Source organism: Ursus arctos, unplaced genomic scaffold (assembly GCF_023065955.2).
Source record: "Ursus arctos isolate Adak ecotype North America unplaced genomic scaffold, UrsArc2.0 scaffold_8, whole genome shotgun sequence".
NCBI classification, from domain to species: Eukaryota; Metazoa; Chordata; class Mammalia; order Carnivora; family Ursidae; genus Ursus; species Ursus arctos.
The window spans coordinates 27,780,879-27,800,594 of NW_026623100.1; the positions used below are offsets into that span (position 1 = coordinate 27,780,879).

A 19,716-nucleotide genomic window follows, 5' to 3' on the forward strand; every position below is an offset into this window, starting at 1 on the left:
TTTTCCCAATGTTCATGTCTCTTAAAGAAAACAGAATGGGTAAGGATCAACTTTACTCTTCCTTACCTCTTAATAGTTAATAGGCTCATTCTTAGATTCCCATCTATAATGCTATTATTTTCCACTCAATTGACCAAAAGTTTTTGTTAAGGACTCCTATCTTGACTGCCTTTGCCATTTACTTCAGTTTCTCCTTATTTTACTTTCATAACATTAACAGCAGCAGTAGCAAAAGCACCAACTTACTTGTAATGAACAGTTACGGTGCCAGATACTACTCAAAGGCCCCCAGACAAAAAACAAAGAAGGCTAAGAACCTCGCCTGGAGTCACAGAGCCGGAAGAAGCCAGAGCCAGGATTTCAGACCCCAAGCTCTTAATTTCTATCCCAGTGAAGTTCAAACTGAAGTGCGAGGTTTTACCATCCCAGATGTATTTTTCTCTAAATTCGATCTGCCTGAGAAAGGGTCACCTTTCCCACCTGTTTCTTATTAATTGGTCCTTTGTTACTTTACTAAAGATAGGTATTTCTCACACACCTCAAATACTACCATGGTACATTGTTCTGGGGTGTAAAACCTTCTGGTGTACTGTGCAGAAAAGAGGTAATGTAGTTAAGACCAACATTCTCTTATCCTTAGAATGCCTGGACTGTAAGGTTGGCCCCTGGCTGTCATGTGAAAATTGAATGATAAAGAGTCCATTCCTCTGATATAAAACTTTCCCTAAGTGATAAAAGTGGCTCACTATGCCTTTTGTATTTGGTTTATGCTTAATACCTGCTTTCCATCCGGGAGTCTGGAATTTCAGACACTGTGGTCAGTTACACAGGAACTATAAATGACAACCCCCACTTCACCTCGCCTAAAACCCTGACTTATAGCTCAAGAGAGTTCCCCTGTTAGACGACACCTCATACATGTTGTCACACTCATCGCTGGGGAAATTACGCATATCCTGTGCAACTCCCAATAGGAGAGGACTCTTAAAATCATGTACCTAGTTTCCACCAAACTTGGCTGGATGCTGTCTTCTTCTGTCACTGATTTCATTTTGTATTATTTTGCTGTAACAAATCTTAGCCACCAGTACAACTACATGCTGAGTTCTTTGAGCCCTTCTAATGAATCACTGAACCTGAAGATGGTATTGGGAACCTCTGACACAGGTACCAAATAAAGGACAATTGGAAACATTTTCCCATTAATGAACGGGACCTCATTCCATCTCACTATTGTCAAAGAAAGTACGAAGTTCTGACTTTGCAATGAAAAGTAAGTTTGGCTAAGAAATATGGAAAGTGAATAGGGTCTACTTCATATAGCTGACAGACTGATAAGTCTGTCCTACCTATCTTAGAATTCAGAGGTTAGATGATGTGTCTTGGAGACACAAGATAACACGTTTACTTCAACTAGAAAATAAAGTCAAACTCAAAAAAAAATGGAATTGGATAATAACTAGTTTTAAATGAAGTATCTTGGGGGTACCTGGTTAACGTGGGGCCTGCTTAAGATTCTCTCCCTCCCTCCCTCTCCGTCTGCCCCTCCCTCACTCTAAAAAAATTAAAAATAAATAAAATGAACTATCTTTGCCAATCAGTTTAGATCCAGAAATTGAATGAGCTAAGTTTCCATAGCTCGAAAGCTCTGATAAAATATATTTAAAACCTATAAAACACTTCATCAGAATTATCAGGTTGATAAAAGCCTAATGAAATAAACAATATTTTTATTTTCCTTACTGAGTTAACCAGAAAAGCAGGTATCTCTAAGTAAAAGGATAACCTATATATTAATATATCCATTTTTTTAAGATTTATTTGAGAGAGAGAGAATCTCAAGCAGAGTCCCCGCTGAGCATGGAGTCTGACACAGGGCTCAATCCCATGACTCTGAGATCATGACCTCGGCCGAAACCAAGAGCCAGATACTCAACCGACTGAACCACCCAGGTGTCCACAACATGTCCATTTGATAAATAATGGGAAAATCATTTTGGTATACTTCACAGAAAGAATAACCTCAAACTGCTGAGAGAAAACTAAATAGTTTCTGATAATAGATCAGTGTGATTTTTAGCATGTAATTCAGAAGAAATTCAAAGATTAAATAACACTGTTAAAATAAAACTTTCATTTCCCCTGTAAACATGTGAACAAACTTTACATTTCCATTATGTAAATAAGGTTTCCCAGAATCTACATCTATAAAAATATAAAGTAGGAAGAGAATTAATGAACACACATTCGACCGTATTCACAAGTAATATCCACCTATAACTATATGAATTAATTTTAAAAGGCCCATCCTTCTTGTTACATTCATTTTCAACTAAATTTCATTTTAATGTTTCATACTTCTCTGGCAAAACTTAAGATATATCTGGACTTGCCTATGGTTCTACAGAAGAGTGCATGCCCTGGGTTGTGAGTCTCTGCTATTCCTGAGTAAACCCATTTTTGCTGCTAAAATAACCGGTAGTTTTGTTTTTTAAGGTTAACATTACTTGGTGATCAGAAGAAGAATACAAGGAAGACCCCCAAACTCCGAGGCTGGTTAACAAAACATGCCAGTACCCACACAGCCAACTGGGATTACTGCTTTCTCGCTGACCTTGGGAGTTTGAGGCTTTGACTCTTTTAAGAAAAAGTCCCCTTTGGGAAACAAAAATTCGTGTCCAAGAGGCAGAGAGGACCCCTCCCAAGCTCAACCATGACAGACCTACACCACGTCACGTCATAGTGCAATTCGCAAATATGAGATCCAAGGATACAGTATTGAAAGCGGCCAGGGCAAAGAAATTTCTCACGTACCAAGGCAAAGGCATCAGAATTACGTCAGACCTGTCTACACAGACCCGGAATGAGAGAAAGGGTTGGGGGAGCATTTTTAAAGCTCTTTCAGAGAAAAACATGCAGCCAAGGATCCTTTATCCAGCAAGGCTGTCATTCAGAATTGATGGAGAAATAAAGACATTTCAGAATCGACAGTCACTAGCCAATTTCGTAACCACGAAACCAGCCCTACAGGAGGTATTACGGGGGGTTCTATAAAAGTAAAAAGGCCCCAAGAGTGATACAAAACAGAAAGTCACAGCCAATACAAAGACTTTACTGACAACATGGCAGAATTAAAAGCATATCTCTCAGTACTCAGCCTTAACATTAATGGTTTAAATTCTTGCTTTAACGCCACAGGGTTGCAGATTGGATAAAAAGAAATGACCCATCCATTTGCTGTCTACAAGAGACTCATTTCGAACCCAAAGATGCATTCAGACTGAGAGTAAGGGGATGGAGTACCATCTTTCACGCAAATGGACCTCAAAAGAAAGCTGGGGTAGCAATTCTCATATCAGATAAATTGGATTTTAAACTACAGACTATAGTTAGAGATGCAGAAGGGCACTATATTATTCTTAAGGGAAGTATTCAACAAGTGGATATGACAATTATAAATATATATGCCCCCAACAGGGGAGCAGCAAGATACACAAGCCAACTCTTAACCAGAATAAAGAGACATATAGATAAAAATACATTAATAGTAGGGGACCTCAACACTCCATTCTCAGAAATAGACAGAACACCCTAGCAAAAACTAAGCAAAGAATCAAAGGCTTTGAAGGCCATACTCGACGAGTTGGACCTCTTAGATATATATAGAACACTACACCCCAGAACCAATGAATACTCATTCTATTCTAATGCCCATGGAACATTTTCAAGAATAGACCATGTTCTGGGACACAAAACAGGTCTCAGCCGATACCAAAAGATTGAAATTATCCCCTGCATATTCTCAGACCACAACGCTCTGAAATTGGAACTCAACCACAAGGAAAAATTTGGAAGAAACTCAAACACTTGGAGACTAAGAACCATCCGGCTCAGGAATGACTCGATAAACCAGGAAATCAAAAATCAAATTAAACAATTTATGGAGACCAATGAGAATGAAAATACAACAGTCCAAAACCTATGGGATACTGCAAAGGCAGTCCTAAGGGGGAAATACATAGCCATCCAAGCCTCACTCAAAAGAATAGAAAAATCTAAAATGCAGTTTTTATATTCTCACCTCAAGAAGCTGGAACAGCAACAGAGGGACAGGCCTAATCCACGCACAAGGAAGCAGTTGACCAAAATTAAAGCTGAAATCAATCAAGCAGAAACCAGAAGTACAGTAGAGCAGATCAACAGGACTAGAAGCTGGTTCTTGGAGAGAATCAATAAAATTGACAGACCACTGGCAAGACTTATCCAAAAGAAAAGAGAAAGGACCCAGATTATTAAAATTATGAATGAAAAAGGAGAGGTCACGACGAACACCATTGAAATTGGAAGGATTATTAGAAATTTTTATCAACAGCTATATGCCAATAAACTAAGCAATCTGGAAGAGATGGAATCCTTCCTGGAAACCTATAAACTACCAAGATTGAAAAAGGAAGAAATTGATTTCTTAAACAGGCCAATTAATTATGAAGAAATTGAGTCAGTGATAAACAACCTTCCAAATAACAAAACTCCAGGCCCGGACGGTTTTCCTGGGGAATTCTACCAAACATTCAAAGAAGAAATAATACCTATTCTCCTAAAGCTATTTCAAAAAATAGAAACAGAAGGAAAGCTACCAAACTCATTCTGAGGCCAATATTACCTTGATCCCCAAACCAGGCAAAGACCCCCTCAAAAAGGAGAATTACAGACCGATTTCCCTAATGAATATGGACGCCAAAATCCTCAACAAGATACTTGCTAATAGAATCCAACAGTTCATTAAAAGGATTATCCATCACGATCAAGTGGGATTCATACCTGGGATGCAAGCGTGGTTCAATATTCGCAAATCAATCAGCGTGATACATTATATCAACAAGAAAAGACTCAAGAACCATATGATCCTCTCAATCGATGCCGAAAAAGCATTTGACAAAATACAGCATCCTTTCCTGATTAAAACCCTTCAGAGTGTAGGAATAGAAGGTACATTTCTCAATCTCATAAAAGCCATCTATGAAAAGCCTACTGCAAATATTATTCTCAATGGGGAAAAGCTGGAAGCTTTTCCCTTAAGATCAGGAACACGACAAGGATGCCCACTCTCGCCACTATTATTCAACATAGTACTAGAAGTCCTTGCAACAGCAATCAGACAACAAAAAGGGATCAAAGGTATTCAAATCGGCAAAGAAGAAGTCAAAATGTCTCTCTTCGCAGACGACATGATACTCTATATGGAAAACCCAAAAGAAGCCACTCCCAAACTATTAGAAGTTATAGAGCAATTCAGTTACGTGGCGGGATACAAAATCAATGCTCAGAAATCAGTTGCATTTCTGTACACGAATAACGAAAACGAAGAAAGAGAAATCAGGGAATCCATCCCATTTACAATAGCACCAAAAACCATACGTTACCTTGGAATTAACTTAACCAGAGACGTAAAGGACCTTTATTCTAGAAACTATAAATCACTCTTAAAAGACATTGAGGAAGACATAAAAAGATGGAAAGATATTCCATGCTCATGATCGGAAGAATTAACATAGTTAAAATGTCCATGCTACCCAGAGCAATCTACACTTTCAATGCTATCCCGATCAAAATACCGAGAACGTTTTTCAAAGAACTGGAACAAATAGTCCTTAAATTTGTATGGAACCAGAAAAGACCCCGAATCTCCAAGGAACTGCTGAAAAGGAAAAACAAAGCTGGGGGCATCACAATGCCAGATTTCGAGCTGTACTACAAAGCTGTGATCACAAAGACAGCATGGTACTGGCACAAAAACAGACACATAGACCAATGGAACAGAATAGAGAGCCCAGAAATGGACCCTCGGCTCTTTGGGCAACTAATATTTGATAAAGCAGGAAAAAACATCCGGTGGGAAAAAGACAGTCTCTTCAATAAATGGTGCTGGGAAAATTGGACAGCTACATGCAAAAGAATGAAACTTGACCACTATCTCACACCATACACAAAAATAAACTCCAAATGGATGAAAGACCTCGATGTGAGACAGGAATCCATCAAAATTCTAGAGGAGAACATAGGCAGCAACCTCTACGACATCGGCAAAAGCAACCTTTTTCATGACACATCCCCAAAGGCAAGAGAAACAAAAGATAAAATGAATTTATGGGACTTCATCAAGATTAAAAGTTTCTGCACAGTCAAGGAAACAGTCAGAAAAACTAAGAGGCAGCCCACAGAATGGGAGAATATATTTGCAAATGACACTACAGATAAAGGACTGGTATCCAAGATCTACAAAGAACTTCTCAAACTCAATACACAAGAAACAAATGAACAAATCAAAAAATGGGCAGAAGATATGAACAGACACTTTTCCAATGAAGACATACAAATGGCTAACAGACACATGAAAAAATGTTCAAAATCATTAGCCATCAAGGAAATTCAAATCAAAACCACACTGAGATACTACCTTACGCCAGTTAGAATGGCAAAAATAGACAAGGCAAGAAACAACAATTGTTGGAGAGGATGTGGAGAAAGGGGATCCCTCCTACATTGTTGGTGGGAATGCAAGTTGGTACAGCCACTCTGGAAAACCGTGTGGAGGTCCCTTAAAAAGTTAAAAATTGAGCTACCCTATGATCCAGCCATTGCACTACTGGGTGTTTACCCCAAAGATACAGACGTAGTGAAGAGAAGAGCCATATGCACCCCAATGTTCATAGCAGCAATGTCCACAATAGCTAAATCGTGGAAGGAGCCGAGATGCCCTGCAACAGATGACTGGATTAAGAAGTTGTGGTCCATATATACAATGGAATATTACTCAGCAATCAGAAAGAATGAGTTCTCAACATTTGCTACAACATGGACGGCACTGGAGGAGATAATGCTTAGTGAAATAAGTCAAGCAGAGAAAGACAACTATCATATGATTTCTCTCATCTATGGAACATAAGAACTAGAATGATCAGTAGGGGAAGAAAGGGATAAAGAAAGGGGGGGTAATCAGAAGGGGGAATGAAACATGAGAGACTATGGACTATGAGAAACAAACTGAGGGCTACAGAGGGGAGGGGGGTGGGGGAATGGGATAGACCGGTGATGGGTAGTAAGGAGGGCACATATTGCATGGTGCACTGGGTGTTATACACAACTAATGAATCATCGAGCCTTACATCGAAAACCGGGGATGTACTGTATGGTGACTAACATAATATAATAAAAAATCATTATTAAAATAAAAAAAAAAAAAAAAAAGAAAAAGTCCCCTTTGGGAATTCTTCACCTCCTGCGAGGACAACTTACAAGGAGGACATCAACTGTGCCACCCCATAAGTTCATGAGAAGGAAATCTCTACAATCATGTAAAGCGACAATCATGCTGAAATAACTTCGACTCAGATATAAAAAAGAATATAGACTATGAATAAGAGAAAGTTTCAGAGAAAAATGAGATATCCTAAACCCATTCTGTTCTTACTAATCGAACTGCAAAACAAGATACTATAAAAATGTATCAAGAATATAGTTCCTTCTATTTTTGAGACTGAAAAAATGTAAACAGAAAGCTTGACAAAATTATTGCTATAGACTGCCAACTATTTTTAATGCTAGAAGATGGACTTTTGACATTTGATGAACATATAAATTTCCTTCTATAAAATATGCTACTAAAAAGAGTTTTTACTTCAAGTCTGTTGTATATATAAAAAACGTATATTTATGTTGCTTTGATTGCCCGTGTCCAAATAAATGTAATGTAATGGTAACACAGAAGTAACTTCAGACAACACCGAGAGGTCACAAAAAATACTTTTTTCAATTTTAACAAATTCCTGGAATTATACTCTTCAAAAATACAGAGTTGATACAGGAGTGTACTTGTGATGAGCACCAGATGAAACATGGAATTGCTAAACCACTACATTGTACACGTGAAACTAATGTAACACTGTATGTTAACTAGAACCAAAACAAAAACTTGAAACAAAATTAAAAAAATAGATTGAAAAACCTAGAAATTTTTTAAGGCTTAAAAATTTGTGAGAGGACACCTAGGTTTCCCAAAATTCTTTATTTAAAGAATATGTGAACAATAAAAGTTTGAAGACCACTACACTCTGCTGGCTCTTCATCTGTCACCAGGTATTTTGCTAACGCACATTCCCGACGTTGACTGGATCGAACACTTTAAAGACCCCACTTTTTTAAATTACAAAAGTAATGCTTTTGTTTTACTGCATGTACATGTAAAAATAATTTCCTGTGAACTCAAGAGATGACCATCTAGCTTCCCAAAGTTACCTCCTATACTTCTTCCAACTCAAGTCAAGCTGAACTAATCCCTCAATTTCCCACACATATCCAGTGGTGTCCTATCACTTAATTTTTACTCGTATTCTTTTCTAGGACTTCAATGTTTCCTTTACTTTTCTACTTAAAAAAAAAAAAAAAAAAAAAAAAAAAAAAAAACCTTTATCCTGGGGATGCCTGTATGGCTCAGTCGGTTAAGCATCTGCCTTTGACTCAGGTCATGATCCCAGAGTCCTGGGACTTAGTCCCACATTGGGCTCCTTGCTCAGCGGGAAGCCTGTTTCTCCCTCTGCCCGCTGCTCCCCCTGCTTGTTCTAACAAATAAAAAATTAAAATCTTAAAAACAAACAAACCCCACCTTTATTCTATATTATAAAAGCTGTATCCTCTTCAAAGCCTTTCTTAATCATGTCAATGCTAGGTGATCTTTCACATCCCTGACGGTATTCCTTTAATAGCCTTTTTTTTTTTTAACCATTAATGGTAAATATCCTGAGTAGCCATTTGTGAAGGTACATACAAATTTTGAATAAGGCAGGTTTCTCAATAATTACCTGCTGAAAAAATGAACCACTAAATTGTCCGTTCTTAAAAAATACATAGTCAGTTCTTAAGAATCAGGATTGAGTCTTAATTATCAGTCTGTAAAGTATATATCTGTTGCTAGTAGAGATAAGAACGGGGTTTATATTTTTAAACGGGAATTAGAAAAATGGAAGAATAGGGCAAGAGGAAGGAAAGCAGTAGTACTAGTGGTGACGGTGGTAAAAGAGACCTAGTATTTAGCCAGCATAGCCTAAAATATTTACTATAAGGCTCTTTACAGAAAAAGTTAACTGATTCCCAAACTAAAGTAAATTCTCAATGAAATTTAATAAAGTAAAATCATTAAAGTAGAAAAGGTATTTTAAATATCTAGGAAATAAAGAAAACTTTTCTTAATATTACAACAAACCAACTGCCTTAAACACCTCCACTTGCATATCTAATTGACATTTCGTATTTAACATGTCCAAAATAGACTTGATTCTGACACTCTCACTTCTCCTCAAAAATGATATCTCAAGATTTCCCTTTCTTGGTAAATGGAATTATCATTCATTTCATTTCTCAGGCTTAAAATTGAAGAGTCTTTCTCTCTCTCCCACCTCACAATCCTATCCAAATTTAAGTCTGTGAGCAGTACCTTCAATATCCCAAATCCAACCACTTTCCACCATCATCCCTCTCCAGAACCACTGGATTCCTAGCTAAATTCCCAACACATTTGCCCTCCTAGTTCTCTACCTAGAGTCTAGATCAGAGAAAAGATAACACAAAATAATGGTTTTCTAACACATGCAAAGATGCTCAACCTTAATCATAATCACAAAAAGTAAAATAAAACTAGGAGATTGTTTTTCACCTATAATATCAGAAATACCTGCTATTATACTGGGTTGGTGAGAATGTGATGAAACAGGCAATCACCCACACACAGTGTAGGTGGGACCATAAACTGGCTCAGCATCCAGAGAAAACAATGTGGTTATACTGACCAAAGTCAAAAAGGTACATACCCTGTGAATGAGCAATGCTACTTCCAGAATTTTTTCCTACAGATTTCCTAAGTGATAGATGTATAAACATCTTCACTGCAATATCACTTGTAAAAGACAATTTTCATCATTAAGAGCTGAATACACACACACACACACAATATTATGCAGTTGTTAAAAAGAATGAATTAACTGTATATGGCATATACTGATACGGAGACTCTCTAAGGTAGTGAAAAAAGCAGACTATAGAGCTGTGTGTTTAGGATTTTAATATCTGTAGCCAGTATTGTATAGTGGTTAGAAGTTCAGCTAAGGGGTATCTGGGTGGCTCAGTTGGTAAAGCAACTGCCTTCGGCTCAGGTCATGATCCCAGGGTCCTGGGATCGAGCCCCGCATTGGGCTCCCTGCTCAGTGGGGAATCTGCTTCTCCTTCTCCCACTACCCCTGCTTGTGCTTCCCTGCTCTCTATCAAATAAATAAAACTTTTTTAAGAAACCCCAAAAACTAGGCTAAGTGGGGAGTATGAGTAACCTCAGTGAGGCAAGTTGCTTAACTTGTCTGTGCCTTAACTTCATCATTTGTCAAAATGGGGTCTAGGGGCGCCTGGGTGGCACAGCGGTTAGGCGTCTGCCTTTGGCTCAGGGCGTGATCCCGGCGCTATGGGATCGAGGCCCACATCAGGCTCCTCCGCTATGAGCCTGCTTCTTCCTCTCCCACTCCCCCTGCTTGTGTTCCCTCTCTCGCTGGCTGTCTCTATCTGTCGAATGAATGAATGAATGAATAAATAAATAAATAAATAAATAAAATGGGTCTAATAACAACATCTACCTTTATAAAGGCTCAAAACTTTGCCTAAGATTATTATTCGTATAATAAACAAAACAAAGAAGAAAAAAAACAAGTAGTCTTTAAAAAACACGAATAAGCAAAAAAAGAATTCTGGAAAAGAGGGCAGAAAAAGAATATTAAATTCTTTTTAATATTTTCAATATACAGACTTTTACAAATAAGAAAAATTTCAAAAGATATATATCAATTATAAACAGAAAATTCACAAGTTAACACAGACAAGACGTACATAAAAAGACACTCATTTTCAACAGAAACCAAAGACATAAAACTAAAGAAAAGTGAGACTGGCAAAGACTTCACTTGTAAGGAATGTCTCAGACATCCCCTTCACATGTGGGGATATCTGAGAAACTGAGATATTAGAAACATTCTAACACAGTGCAGCTGGGAAAATTAAAAGGATAGAGGCTTTTGTAAACTAATATATTATGATTAAAATCAATCAAATTTACTTTTAAGAACAGGTGTGTATAATGGGACAGGGGTGCAAAGATGAGGTTCCCTGCAGCTGTTTGTTTTTTGTTTTGTTTTTTTTTTTTTGGTTTTTTAACCACCAGCAACAACATACATGTCAATAAAAAAAATTGTTTCCCTCTTTATGTAGTCAATTTTTTAAAATATATTTTCAGTGTATTCATTTTTTAAAATAAAAAAAGATCACAAAATGGTGTTTATGTAATATAAATGATATACTTGAGTATTTAATATATCCATGGAAACTCCTGGAAGACCATCCATCACCTAAGAATCATGGGAAATCAAACTATATGGGAATCTTCTCTTTGCACTATCTAAAAATTGTTTTTCTTTTACAATGATTTTCACATTACAATGTATTATCTAAGAAACTGATATATTTTGGAATAAAAGTTCTATACTGGCTAACGTAGCATAATACTTCAACCCGCAAAACTAAATCAATCAAATTATTCCCAGTGAGTACAGGAAAAATTTAAGAAGGACATAGAAAAATAGCACAAAAAGGGGCTTTGTCAAATTGGGGAAGTTGTACAGATTTAAGACAGTTAAGACTGTCACCTATTTCCGGAATCCCCAACTCTATGCCCTTGAGGACTATCTTAGATCCTTCTGGTTATTCCTGTGTTTCCTACCACAAATAGTGACCTTAAGAAAACCACCCTCCAAACCAAAAACTAACTCCCTCATTGCAGGCAATGACAAAAGTGCTAATGGCAGAGTAAATAAATCTGAGGAGTAATTAAGACATCTGTGGCTATGGAGTCCTTAGGTGTCATCAAATATTCAATAGATTTCATGTCAAACGGGCTTCTAAAACATGAAACCAGTCAGAAAGGTACTCCATGACTACTTATTAATTCTGTGTAAATTATTAATTCAAAATGTTCAACCTACAGAAATTGTAGTAGAGGTTGCCTTTCTATGTACAAGTCACAGGAGTTAAAATTGTTTCTGCATTCCAAATATAAGTTTAGAATTTGTATTTCTAAGGTTCACCTTATTCAATATTCACTTTTCCAACCAGCAATAAAGTTCTAGCAAGATTTATGTTTGCATGTTTAAGAAAATTTAATATACCCACATACAATGCAACAACAAAAAAAATCTCGATCATATTTCCTACAGACATTTGATGTCTTAATACCTACCTGTCCTTCTCTTGAAAATTTAAAGGGTGGTTTGTGTTTAATAACACTTGTTGCAAGCCTTAGAAGACCTGTAAGCCCATCATCTTCAATATTACCATCTTGATGATCTAGGATTTCCCTGCTACAAAAAAGAACACAAGCAAAACAAGATAGTTCACATAATTATGTCCTTTATGTTTCCTCAATGATAAAATTGTGAATTTAACATCAAATTTTACCTTCGAATACAGTCAGCCAAATGTCGTGCCAAAGCATCTAAGTCGAGGAGTGTGGTCTTAATACAAAGAGAAAACAAAATTCAAATAGAGACTTTTGTGTTTAGTAGCCAGAGATTACTAAAACAAAAAAAACATTCTTCCCTTGTAAGTAATAATTTGGTTCTCCCAAATTCATTAATATACTAATTAAATTATAAATAATACAGCTACTCTTTGATAGTTATAAACACATCATTGACAGTCCTTTAAATAAACAGAATCCATGGGGGGTGCCTGGGTGGTTCAGTCGGTTAAGCAACAAAATCAACATTTCACAAAATAAAACTTTAGAGGATTCTCAAAGAAACTCAGATCTCTAAGAAAAAACTACCCTGCTTGGCAAGCAAGAAATAATAGATTCCTACCTTAAATGGGTAACCCAAGGTTAAAAAAACAAACAACAACAACAAAAAAATCAATGTTCATCTGACATCAGTATTTCATGAATAATCAAGTAAATTAAAACACATTCAGGGGCGCCTGGGTAGCATAGTCGTTAAAGCGTCTGCCTTCGGCTCAGGGCGTGATCCCAGCATACCAGGATCGAGTCCCACATCAGGCTCCTCTGCTATGAGCCTGCTTCTTCCTCTCCCACTCCCCCTGCTGTGTTCCCTCTCTCGCTGGCTGTCTCTCTGTCACATAAATAAATAAAATCTTTAAAAAAAAAAAACAAAAAAAAACCACATTCAATATTTGTAATTATTTCTCAAATGAAAAGTACTTTACGAATTCAATGTACACTGCTCCTTTAAAGTAGAAAATGCAACTACTACAGGACGTTTTAAAATGTAAAGTGTATAAAATGCACATGGACTAAAATACATTTTTTTAAGATTTTTTATGTAATCTCTACACCCATTGTGGGGCTTGAATTTACAATCCCAAGATCAAGAGTTGCATGCTGTACCGACTGAGCCAGGCGGGCACCCTGGGATTAAAATACATTTTAAAAAGAGAAAATATTTCCTAAATATCTAAATGTATCTTCTTAAAAGTGTTTCTCATTTTTTGAGAACACTTAGATGCATTTCAGTTTACTCAATTTATGAAGGAGAAAAAAAAAATATATATATATGGCAAGTTTGTCTTTGAAATTAACTTATTTTAAACATCTGTTTTAAACTATTTCAGTCTAAGAAAATTAGCAGATCAGTAAACTAATAGTTTCTTAACCTTAAAATCAACTCTATTTGAATTGCAATTTTACATATTCAAAACTCCAAACCCATATGCTATTACAGAATACTGTATATTTACATCTAAAGTCTAAACTTCACATCCCAAATAACATTTTATATCTACAGATCTTAGAAGAAATAAGAAATTACTTATAGGTACCAGATAAAGACATTTCAACAAAGGTCAAAGTAAAAAGAAAGGAATTTAGAGCAAAACAAAAAGGTCTAACTACAATAAAATAATTATGGCATTTCCAACTCTTAGAGAACGATTAAAAAAAAAATGCCCTTAAAAACAAGAGCTTATATAAAGTCATAAACATACATGTGCATGATCCATCCAACATCATACAAGTTACTGTATAATTTTCTGAACATACCTGACTAGCATCCTTTATATGTATGTTGTCAACTAATTTGCACAACAACCAAAAATACTCTTTACATCCAGGTTTTAGCATTGGTTCTTCTTCATAATCATCTATCTATAAAAAAAAAAAAATTCAACTTTGTGAAAACATTTTAAAAAGGGGAATCACTTAAAATTACAATACATTTAAGAAACTACAGACCTTATGAAAAATTAAATCTCTATAAAAACAGAATTCAAAATTTAACAAAAAATGGAAAAAACACTTCTAGCTTCTGTAAAATCAGAATAACTGGGCCCATAAGTGAATAGTATGAGAACTTTCAGAAAAATATTACCCTCAAATTTCTTACAACCCACTTGGAAAAGTCATTGTATGAATAACATATAATGCTAAATAGAATAGAAAAGAAGAATTCAATGAAAATGTGTCAACAAAAGAAACCTATAGGGGGCACCTGGGTGGCTCAGTTGTTAAGCATCTGCCTTTGGCTCAGGTCATGATCCCAGGGTCCTGGGATCAAGCCCCACAGCTGGCTCCCTGCTCAGCAAGAAGCCTGCTTCTCCCTCTCCCACTCCCCCTGCTTGTGTTCCCTCTCTCGCTGTCTCTCTCTCTCTCTCTGTCAAATAAATAAAATCTCAAAAAAAAAAAGAAAAAAAAGAAAGAAAGAAACCTATAGAACCTAAGTATATATAAATCTACCCAAATGCAACGGTCTAGTTTTGAAATCTAAAACCTAAAAAACATTTTACGTTATCTTACATATTCGATGACAAGTAAATACGCAGGAGGAAAAAGTAAATCCTACAATGCATCATATTTCTGGGGTTAATAAAATTTACTTAATGAGCTCTGAATTTATTATGTAGTAGAAGGCTGTTTTACAATGCTAGCATATACACTGGAGCAGGAAAGGGAATTCAAAATTCAGAATCTCATTAAAAAAAATTGTGTGACTTAGTAAGCTGCATTTATGATGTTTTTATCATTCCATTTTAGTAAGAACAAACTCCTACGTGTACTATGGACACAATACGTCCACAACGCTGTCACTTTAAGAACTGTATAACTATTCTCTTGGTAAAAACTACATATAGTAAACAAGTACTCAAAATTACTGCAAGTATGTAATACAATGATAAAAACCTGGGGCAAAGAGAATTGCAGAAACAGAAACTGCTCCTAAACACAGTAAAATCTTACCCTAATAGGTTTGAGTGCTTGAGCATCAGGAAGAAATTTCAACAATGTTGAAGCAGCCAATAGCAGAAAAGAGCGATTGATGGAGTCTCCTCCATCCAGTCCTGACAGAGATAACTTATAAAGACCATTGCAAGACTCATGACGGACTGCAGTCTAAATGAAAAAGCAAGTTCCAAAGACAGACTGAGTTAAGTATTAAAAAGTTAATCTTAAAATCAACGTCAGCAGCAATAACATGTTACACGGTTTCTTTGGTAGTATTTTTTAAATGCAATGTTCTGATCATATACTCATGCACATAAATCTGATCAAATAAAGTACCCCCAAAGTATACAGTATTTGTAGAAACATGTTAGAAAATCCCAAATACGGACATGAAAAAAAATCCAAATAACAGTAACAAATACAAAAGGGACAAAGGAGAGGATATTCATAATGATTTATTTACAAAACTAAATAAAAGGATAAAATATTTTCAGAACAAGAAGCAATTTAGAAAGTGCTTATACCAAAAACATTTTACAGTTTCTAAGGGACTTGCCCAAATGTCACAATCATTACTTGTGACACAGTCAGAACAAGAATACATATGCATTCAACTCAGAGCTAAATGTATTAAGACAATGCCGCCTAAAAAAGATGTAACTATTGTAACTATTGTGGCTAAGTGTTTTAGCAAGAGTATGTTTCTACTATTTCATTCAGGAATATCAAGCTACAGGTAGTGACAATTATACTAACTTCAGTGTTGACATTGGAATCAAAATATATTTGACTTATCTCTTGTGTCGAAGGATACACTCTGATAGAAAAAGGAAAAGAAGTTTCTTCTAAAATATAAATTACCAAATAAACACCCTAATCCTTCCCAGAAAAAAAATTTCAAAACTCCAAAGCAAAATAATCAGTTTTATTTCAGAAAAAGAAAAATATGAATGCTCTAGACTAACATTCACAATTTTTTTTGCATTTTTATTTAAATTCAGTTAATTAACATATAGTGTATTAGTTTCAGAGGTAGAGTTCAGTGATTCATCAGTTGCATATAACACCCAATGCACATTACATCATGTGCCCTCCCTAATGTCCATCACCAGTTACACATCCCTCAACCCACCTTCCCTCCAGCAACCCTCAGTTTGTTTCCTATGGTTAAGAGCCTCTTAACATTCACATTTAAGTGTACAAAGTTCAAAACACTCTAGATCTTGAAGTGTTTAATAAGTACATTCCAGGCAATGGAATGGATATATTTATGGAATCATGTCCATTTGTTTCCATTAGCTCTTGTTTTCTATTATCAACGCAAATAATATAAAAAATATGAAGAATAATAGTACTGATTTTCAAACTTTATCTTACCTCAGGAATAAGGAGAGTCAATTTCTTTAACCAATCTTGTAAATGGTCACTATCAGCAAGGCTAGATTTCACTAAAGAACAGCAATGCGCCCAACTCACCAAGAGCCACATTGAATAATGTGAAACTAAAAGAGAAATTAGAAAAAGGTATGACTATAAGGCTTGTGCTGCAAAGAAAACACAGTGTTCATTATTAAAGATTATCTAATTATGCAAATCTTTTTATATTAAAAATTAGCTTTGTGGAACCCTTACTTACCTTCATGCCTAGACCTGTGATCGGACTGAGCTTTCAAAACTCTGTAAAGTAAAAAAAAAAAAAAAATCCACCACCACTAATTAATTTTAGCAATAAAATACAAATGACTCAATTTATTACCACATACCTTTTAAAGTTTATACATGTACCCTCCACAAAAAATAAATTTTAAGAAAAATATGTTTCCTATGGTATTTACCTTTTAAAGAAACACTGATAAAGTATTACAGACCACTCCATATGACTGTTCATATTTAACAAACAATATGAGTGAATACAGTATTGATTAAAGTAAGTGAATCCTCAAGAAGTGCTCATGATGGGTGAGCTGGGTGGTTCAGTCTGTTGAGCATCCGACTTGATCTTAGCTTAGGTCCTGATCTCAGGGTCGTGACAGTGAGCTCCCCACCGGGCTCTGTGCTCAGTGTGGAGTCTGCTTGTCCCTCTCCCTCTACTCCTCCCCCTGTTCGTTCATGCTCACACTCAGTCTCTGGCTCTCTCTCACATAAATAAATAAAATCTTAAAAAAAAAAGATTTAGTTACTAAAAGAGATCTGTATTACAAAGAGAAAGGTTATAATGGCTTAGATTCTAAACTTCAGACTTCTAATTTTAAAAATAAAATCATACACTGACATACAATACCCTTCCTTTAGTATTGTTAATGACAATTTCTATTGGAAATGGTTAAAAGCAAATTACTAAAAAAACAGAGAAAACTAATTTAATTCTGTATTATTTTACACCCATTTTTCTCCACACATTTAGTTACTTCAGTGGAAAATGTATTACTTTAATTTAAAGGAACGTATTAAAAACTTTCATCTTAATATAACCAGTAAATGGGGATTATGTCTTACAAATAAATTGTTTAAAAAAAGAAAAACACTGATCTCTACCATCCTCATTTTGTTGTAGTGAACAAAACACTGTTCAAAATCTCAAAAAGCAAGACCCACCCACATTATTGATTTAAAGTAAAAAGTACTGGGGCCCCTGTGTGGTGCAAGCAGTTAAGCATCCCACACTGGGTTTCAGCTCAGGTTGTGATCTCAGGGCCATGAGACTGAGCCCTGCAATCCAGCTCTGTCCTCAGCACAGAGTCAGCTTAAGATTCTCTTTCCCTCTCCGCTCCCTGCGCTCATGCACACATGTGTACTCTCTCTCAATAAATCTTAAAAAAAATAAAAGTAAGAAGTAGAAAGAAGTTAAAACTTATAAATCACATACCTGTCCATATTTCATGTTTAGTTATTATATTATTATAACCAACTTTATTAACAGCGACCTACCCATCTACCCTTTAAATATGTAGCATTAGCAGATTTTTGATGGGGCACTTTGGGTGGCTCCGTTGGTTAAGCATCTGCCTTTGACTCAGGTTATGATCCTAAGGTCCTGGGATCAAGCCCCATGTGGGGCTCCCTGCTCAGCAGGGATTCTGCTTCTCAATCTGCCCCTCCCCCTGCTTGTGCTCCTGCGTCCACACGCTCTCTCTCTCAAATCAATAAATAAAAATCTTTAAAAAAAAAAGATTTTTGAGAACACAGGCAAAAAGTATGTTCTAACTGCCTTAATTGATATAAACCTAGCACCATAGGAATCGAGGTGGGAGCCTAAGGAAAAGATAACGGCACATGAACAGGCACAGACAAAAAAACAGGAATGGGGGGGCAGGAGGAGGGGGCTCACATTACAGAGATGGTAAAAAGCTCTTTAAGAATGGAACTGGTAGAATGAAAACAAGAACTGCCACAGAGTGAACCAGCTTGAACAGCAGCAGCTGGTATCAAACCTGCATGTTTATCTTTCCTTGTGTGAGGTTAACAAAGTCAAATGAACATTTCTTAATTCTCAAGAAATAAAAGCAAACAAAACAGTTACTGAATGGCCTTGTTAACTCAACATATCGTGGCTGTGGAATAGTAAGGTAGAGTGTGGGTTAGTGAGGACGTAGAGGAAAAGTTAAGAATTACTTAACTGGAGAGTTAACTGGTTGTTGGGGTATAAAATGTATCTTATCATACAAATCAAAGGCATGTTTACAGTACTTTCTTCGTTTCCACACATTATCCATTCATAAGTTTTACAAACAATAAGGTGCCTGGCACTAAAAATACGATGGTGAGCAAAATCAGATATAGTTCATATAGAACTGAGAGTGTAGTTGGGTAAAGCAGATATTGATCAAATAATAAATGTGAATTCAACTGAGACGAGATAAAAGAAAGGTAAATTATAAAATAAATAATCTTAAAATAATCATGCTTTTTTAAATGCAATCACTGCCTATGAAGGTGACTTTTAAAATCATCTAAAAACAGCTATTAGCCATAAATAAGGTTAAGCACTTTCAAACCTGTTTACATTAGCTTTATAAATCATTTAAGTATAACGGTAAATTTCAGCCCAACAGAACACCTACAGAATACACAGAAATTAATTTTACATATTTTAACATAACTTATGTGATTATGTAAGGCATACAGTCAGGTTCCCATGTATCAGTCAGCAATTATCACACTTGAATTTCTGTATCAAAATTTCATTATTTTTAAAATTTCTACTGAAGCCCAAATAAATGGGATTATTACATGCTCAAACTATATTCATATACACATATTTCCAACTCTGTCCACCAAGGGCCTAGAAGCAAGGACACCTCAGTAGCAGTGAGTCCACCAAGAGCCCATATTTTTGGAAGCTTCCCACCAATAGGAACTAGGGTTTCTTAAAGAAATGGCTGATTCCAGGACTAAGG

The 19,716-nt window shown here is 35.9% G+C and overlaps 1 protein-coding gene across 9 annotated transcripts in view; it reads right to left on the reverse strand.

The window, feature by feature from the left end:
* USP34 (ubiquitin specific peptidase 34) overlaps nucleotides 1-19,716 on the reverse strand; it is a 239,393-nt gene that overhangs the window by 64,059 nt on the left and 155,618 nt on the right. For all 9 annotated transcript variants that reach the window (XM_026485129.4, XM_044377919.3, XM_048222672.2 and 6 more), the window contains 6 exons: nucleotides 16,956-16,996; nucleotides 16,697-16,821; nucleotides 15,335-15,487; nucleotides 14,141-14,245; nucleotides 12,544-12,599; nucleotides 12,326-12,446 (listed from right to left, as the gene is read on the reverse strand). In XM_026485129.4, coding sequence (XP_026340914.1) covers nucleotides 12,326-12,446; nucleotides 12,544-12,599; nucleotides 14,141-14,245; nucleotides 15,335-15,487; nucleotides 16,697-16,821; nucleotides 16,956-16,996 — 601 coding nt within the window. The remainder of the gene's footprint in view (nucleotides 1-12,325; nucleotides 12,447-12,543; nucleotides 12,600-14,140; nucleotides 14,246-15,334; nucleotides 15,488-16,696; nucleotides 16,822-16,955; nucleotides 16,997-19,716) is intronic.